The 6,115-nt window shown below is 43.3% G+C and overlaps 1 protein-coding gene across 2 annotated transcripts; it reads left to right on the forward strand.

Moving 5' to 3' along the window:
* The first annotated feature begins 459 nt into the window (after nucleotides 1-459).
* cep83 (centrosomal protein 83) lies at nucleotides 460-5,973 on the forward strand. 2 transcript variants are annotated; one of them, XM_078798389.1, is made up of 16 exons: nucleotides 460-732; nucleotides 807-984; nucleotides 1,050-1,188; nucleotides 1,268-1,360; nucleotides 1,842-1,973; nucleotides 2,259-2,510; nucleotides 2,590-2,721; nucleotides 3,946-4,060; nucleotides 4,161-4,305; nucleotides 4,397-4,546; nucleotides 4,761-4,836; nucleotides 4,909-5,066; nucleotides 5,132-5,261; nucleotides 5,326-5,429; nucleotides 5,499-5,679; nucleotides 5,746-5,973. In XM_078798389.1, exons 2-16 carry the CDS (start codon nucleotides 812-814, stop codon nucleotides 5,881-5,883), a joined length of 2,118 nt encoding a protein of 705 aa, XP_078654515.1. In that variant the 5' UTR covers nucleotides 460-732; nucleotides 807-811; the 3' UTR covers nucleotides 5,884-5,973. The 2 variants fall into 2 exon arrangements, with proteins under 2 accessions (XP_078654515.1, XP_078654521.1); XM_078798395.1 differs by having other exon boundaries at nucleotides 1,057-1,188.
* The last annotated feature ends 142 nt before the right edge of the window (nucleotides 5,974-6,115 follow it).

Consider the following 6,115-nt stretch of genomic DNA (forward strand, 5'->3'; position numbering starts at 1 on the left):
CTTGCTAACTTTGTAACATTAGCTCGTAAGTAGCAGCTTGGCCAGGATCTTAAATCTTTCTTCTGTGTTGTTGATAGAACTTGAATAAGCGAACGTTTTCACCATCGAATACACACATTTACATGACATTATTCGTAGAAAGCCGTGGAAAGTAGCTGGTCAGACACTACACACCAGCCGAGGGAGACAAGGCGCGATATTTGAATCCCACATTGTTATCGAATTTGTTGTTCCACCGCAACGCAGCTTTAAGAAGAGTATCACTACATCGCCAATTGTCCCACCATCTTCAATACTGATCGAGTCCGATGTTAAATGAATGTTGACTTCGTACTTTAAACGTAGGCACATTTTTACGCTTGGCTGTGTCTATCTAACCTACATTGCAGCCACAAAGCAAATAAGAATAGAGAATAAAAAAAAGAAATTGCTGAATGGGGATGCTTGACCATGAAATGGTTAACGATGCGTCGCCGTAATCAGTTGCCGCAGACTCTTGTGTCCATGTATCCACAACAGACGCTGCAGCCAAGGAAGGGAGCTGACTTATCACTTGAGTCTGATTAGCAGCCTTTTCCTGACAGCTAAGAGGCTGTGATTGTATCAAATAATAGCTTGACTCTTCTTATAGCTGCCATGGAGACTGACAACAAAGACGGGCCCTTCAGTACCACACTAACTTGACTTGAGGGTACTCGTCTTGCTCGAGCTGCTTTGTTAGAGAACAAGCAGGTCGTGGAAACAATCTCTTGCCGATTCGGCCTCAGTTGACCAAGGATAACGGTATCCTCTCCTGACTCGTCTAGGTGGGATGACTACATCGACCCTCCATCAGTCTTTGCCCCTTGGGGCCAACCTGGTTCCTGGCATGCTGGGATTGTCAGGCGGTGCCGAGATGGAGCTTCAGAAGATGCTCATTGATGAGAGGACAAAGTGTGAACTGCATCGGAGCAACTACGAAACTATTAAGGCTGAACACACCAGGTACTCGTGAATCGAATAGAAGACGACTTGGTGTTCAATATCATCATTAAAAAAAGTTTTTTTAGCTTACAGGATGAGTTCATGCAAGTCCAGGGGGAAGTCAATTATCTGCAGGCTCAGCAGGAGAAGCTCCAGCTGCAGCTGGCCGAGAGGACTGGAGAAACCCTGGAGAAAAACAGGGAGCTGGAGGAGCTCCGACTGCAGGTAAAGTTAAGAATCTGGTATAAAATAGAGACAGCCATATTTTTGGTGACTGACAACGTGTAATTACTGCAAATATCAGGTCATGACTCCTCAGCGGCTGGAGTTGCTCAGAGCTCAGGTGCAGCGGGAGATGGAGGGTCCAGTGAGAGAGCGTTTCTCCAAACTGGAAGAGGTCAGTGATATTTCTTTGTTAAAATGAATGAATGAATGATGAATAACATAATTGAAAGCTCTAATGACGGAAAATCGTGTCAATTGTTGGTAAATGTTAACAAGAATTGTCGTCCCAAATATAGATGATCTCTGTGTGGCGTTTGCATGTTTACAACTGCGTTAGTGGCTTTTCTCCGGGTACTCCCATTTCCGCCCACATTCCAAAAGCATGCTAGGTTAATTGGCGACTCCAGATTGGTATCAATTTGAGTGTTAGTAGTTTGTATGTGCCTAACAATTGCCTGGCGACCAGTCCAGGGTGCACCCCGCCTCTCGCCTCTCAAAGTCATCTCTGATGGTAAAATCATGCAAAATAAGCCATAAAGTGCCTTGTTTGATGTTCCATCTGCAGCTGCTGTAGTTTGAAAGTCAAATGTTGTGTTTTGCCTGCGTGAGTGGCCACTCCACCTCCCTTCTCACTGATTTGTGCTGCTGTGTAGGAGGCAGAGAAGTACAGGGCAGACTTCAACAAGCTTCGCTATGGATACACCGTGCTTAACGCCCAGTTTGAACACCAAAAGGAGGAAAGTGCTCGCATGGTGGAGGAGCACAGGCTACGCTATGAGGCTGAGGTGAGTATGCAGGGTTTCCCACGGGACCGCAATCTTTGTGGTGGAGGAACTGACATAATGGTCACTTTTTTTTGGCTTTTTTTCCCCACAACCTTCCTGTGAGTGCTTTTAGATGGGGGAGAGGCCCACAGTAGCATTAGATTGCTAGATACTTTTTTAAGAAAGATTATGTTAAGGGGGTCTGATTACTTTGTAAATATAGCAGCATTTGTGGCGGGAATGTTTGGGACACCAAACGCCTGGAAAACAACAACATAGTAATTAGCTGTTTGTCTTCCTCGATAGATCTCTCATTTGGAGAAGGACAAGGAGAACCTGGTGGCTCAGTTCCAGAATTCTGACCCACTTCAAGACCGGAAACAAGTGGAGGTTCTGCTGAGGGAGAAAAGCCAGCTCAGCTTGCGTTTGAAGGCTCTGCAGACGGAAGTGGCCGAGTTGCAGGCCCTGAAGGACAACTCTGAGCAGCAGGCTGAGAATGTTCAACGTGTTCAGAACCGACAGCTTTCAGAATCTCAGGCTGCGATAAAATCTCTTGAGGTCAGACGTCTACCACCTTCACTCTTGATTTGGGATGTTCTCGTACTCTGCGCTGCATGATGATTCCAATGTGAAACAGGCGGAGCGTCAGTCGTTGCGCCTGCGACTGGAGCACATGGAGAGCGAGCTTGGCCTCAGCAACGAGCAGTACAACCAAGTCACCAGACACTTGCACAGAGCTGAGAAACAAGTCACCTCCCTCACCAACCAGGTACAGACCTCTCTCATTTCACATCTACTAAAACTGTTTATTGAATGCATCACCACATTTATTATCTTGTATATTTTATTCTAGTAGTCCACATGCAAATATATGTTAGCAGCAACATCATAACATTTTCTTCATCTGATTGGATGCTTAGCAGAGGTGGAAAGCCTACTAAGATATTATATATCTTATATATAAGATGTCAAGTGTAAGTACAGGTCAAAAATCGACTCAAGTAAAAGTCAATTTTTGAAAATGCAACTAATTTGTTACTTTTTAGGAGGGTTGTCTGCTCTGTAATGCAAAAAAGGAAAAAGTGGTCCAAGTGTCAAATAAGGTGTTAATGATGCAACAATACTGTCTTGTAGTATATTAATAATAAATATATCATTTGGCTTTGGGCAAAGGCAATAATCTGACTTACTTTCTCTTTCTTCACACCTTTTTTTCTTGTAAATGTACGACTTTATTCTCATACATTTTTTTTATAACTTTTTTTTCTCTGAACTTTACCAGTTTTCTCTTTTTGTGTAACTTTGAGTTTTATAGTTAATTTACATATTCTAATAAATCTACAACTTTTTTTCTTGTAAATGTACATTTACCTGTAAATGTCCAACTTTATTCTAGTAAATTATGACTTTTTTCTTGTGAACGTAAGACTTCATAAATTTACAACTTCGTTCTCCTAACTTTACGTTATTCATGTAACAGTATAACATTATTTTTTGTACATTTACGCCTTCTCTTGTAAATGTACAACTTTTCTTGTAAATGATGGACTTTATTTTCATAAATTTACAGCCTCTTTCTTGTAACTTTTGAGTTTTATGCAAATTTACACATTCTAATATCTACAACTTCTCTTGTAAATTTTGGACTTCCTTTCTCGTAAATGTACATATTCTCATAAATATACCACTTTTTTCACGTAAATGCCCACTTTTCTTTTAAATGTATGACTTTATTATTGTAAACTTATGACTTTTTTAATCTTGTGTAAGTTTACAACTTTTTTTCATGTACATTTTTGATTTTTTTCACCCAAAAATGTGCTGTTACATTCTCATAAGTTTACTTAATTCGGTATTATTACATTATAACATACATTTTTAAGTTGCAGAATTAAGTGCGCCCTCTAGTGGTTGTAACTTTGGTGTTCTGTCAAGTTCCACAACCTGTTGGTTGATCTTCTCATCCACTAGTTCTTTGCCATTTCATTGTCAGATCGAAAGCCTGAAGCATTCTCATAAGATGGAGGTGGCGAGCGTCAAACTGGAGTGTACTCGCTCCAAAGGCGAGGTGGAGAGGGAGAGAGACACCCTGAAGGGCCAGCTTGATGGTAACGTCTGTTCATGTTGTCTGAGCCACATCACCACACCCCATTGCACAATGTGAACTTTACCTGTGTGTGTGTGTGTGTGTGTGTGTGTGTGTGTCAGGTCTGCAGACGGATGTGGAGGTGCTCAAGTCTGCGTTGGAGCGACATAAGGAATTAGTTGTGGAGAAAGAGAGGGAGCTGGCCAGGAAGGTTCAGTCTGCACGTGATGAAGAAATCTACAAAACTACTGTCTTGCATGAAGAAAAGTAAGAAATAAAATAAGATGTGTCATGCAAAAGACAAATCTTTTGACTTCCTGGAGTTAACCTTTTTTTTGTATGATTTTCTTGCTGAAAGGCTGGAGTTGGAGCACCGCCTTGCAGAGTTGGAGCAGCAGAGGGCGCTGCAGGATACTAAGGAGCACGGCCAGAAAGAGGAATGGGAGGAGCAACTACGGATAGTTCAAAAAGGGGAGGAGTCTGCACGCAAAGAACTGCAGGCGCTAAGGTCAGTGATGTTGATGACCTGCTAAAGAAAAACGACACTTTTTTTTTAGGAATTTTTCCCATCATCTACAACCCTTACGTGAAAAGTAGATGACAATGCACGTCATGGAACACATCTATTGTGGATGATTGGCAGAATTCCACAAAAAATGCAATTTTCCCTTAATAGCTTGGCCTTATGCTCCTCATTTCTAAATGTATTGTTTGTACGTCAGAGCCCGATTAAAGCAGAAGAGCTGTCAGCTGGAGGAGCTGGAGAGACAGACGGCCGTGGTGATGGACTTACAGCAGGTAGGACCAACCCTCATTAGCGAGATACATGATGCTGATGTCGGCTTGAAACTCACATTGTGTGTTTGATAGAAAAACCAGGAACTGTGTGGGGAGCTGGGCATGTTGTCACGCTCCGAAGCTGAGCTGATGGAAGCAAACCAGCACCTGAGGGCCAAACTGGACGCTGCGAGGGAGGAGATGAGAACAGTCCGAGCTCAAGCTGAGAGGAGCCAACACGAGGCTGAGAGGTAAAAAAAAAAAAAACAACCTGTAGAGGTTTAATTGATCTCTGCATGACTTATCGCTTCTCCAGGCGAGTGGAGGAGAGTCATATCGAGTGGCTGGAAGAGAAACACAAGCTACAAGAGCGAGAGGCTAAGCTAGATGAGAAGTACTCTCAGCTGAAAGAGAAGCTGCAGCGGGCCGCTGTCGCCCAGAAGAAGGTACTCTTCTCTTTGTCCAAATCGTACGTATGTGTAGAACTTTAATATCATGTATTCCGTGTAGAGGAGATGCCAGATGCAGAACAAAGAGAAGAGCCTTCAAAATAAGATCCAGCTCTTAGAAGCCCAAATGGAGGAGGCCAAACTGGAAGCTGCTGCGGCCAACAAGTGAGCATCATGTTGACATTAGGACACAAAGAGCAGTCAGCCAAGCAAAATATCAATATCTTCATGCAGACGTCCACTTCACTCTGAGGAACACGCTCAACTGCGCAGAAGGTTGAGGGAGCTTCAGAGAAGACATGATGAGTTCCGGCGCCTCCTGCTGGGTGACCACGGATCCGTCAGTTTTGGCCCCGCCCTCCTAACCTCCACGCAAGACCCTTTCGTCATCGGGAACACTGCGTCTAACATACCGGTCAGTAGGAGTCAACACACTGCTGTAGAAGATCACATGACCAACAGCTCACTTTGTTCTCTGCAGGAAGAAGAGGAACACAGGGAGATGGTTCTGCTGCGTCAGCGGATGGATGACCTGGAAAGAGCCCAGCAGCAGCAGCTTGAAGAACTGGGCGGTCTGGTGCACAAGGACCACAGCGTGAGACCCCACAATGACCTTTGACACAAAGGAGAGACACCAATTATGCATCGTTTGTTTACAATGTACATTCTATGTACTGTAATCATGTACAAATATATCTTTCTTACATTTTGCACTGTTGGAGTGGTGCTTAAAGGGTTAACAGCTCTGCTTCTTCCATTGGTCACATGCTGTAGCTGGCGATGACTTGTAAGTTTTCAACTTGATGTTTTTTTGTCTTTTGTAAGAACAAAGTGTTCCAGTTGACTTTTGA

Source organism: Doryrhamphus excisus, linkage group LG2, assembly GCF_037039965.1.
Source record: "Doryrhamphus excisus strain RoL-2023G ecotype Guam linkage group LG2, RoL_Dexc_Guam_v1.1, whole genome shotgun sequence".
Classification (NCBI taxonomy): Eukaryota; Metazoa; Chordata; class Actinopteri; order Syngnathiformes; family Syngnathidae; genus Doryrhamphus; species Doryrhamphus excisus.

Coding starts and splice junctions, on each gene's coding strand:
- cep83 (XM_078798389.1), top strand. CDS start 812: ATGACTACATCGACCCTCCATCAGTCTTTGCCCCTTGGGGCCAACCTG. Junction 5,067..5,131: donor AGCCAACACGAGGCTGAGAG/GTAAAAAAAAAA, acceptor TCGCTTCTCCAG/GCGAGTGGAGGAGAGTCATA. Junction 5,430..5,498: donor GAAGCTGCTGCGGCCAACAA/GTGAGCATCATG, acceptor ATCTTCATGCAG/ACGTCCACTTCACTCTGAGG.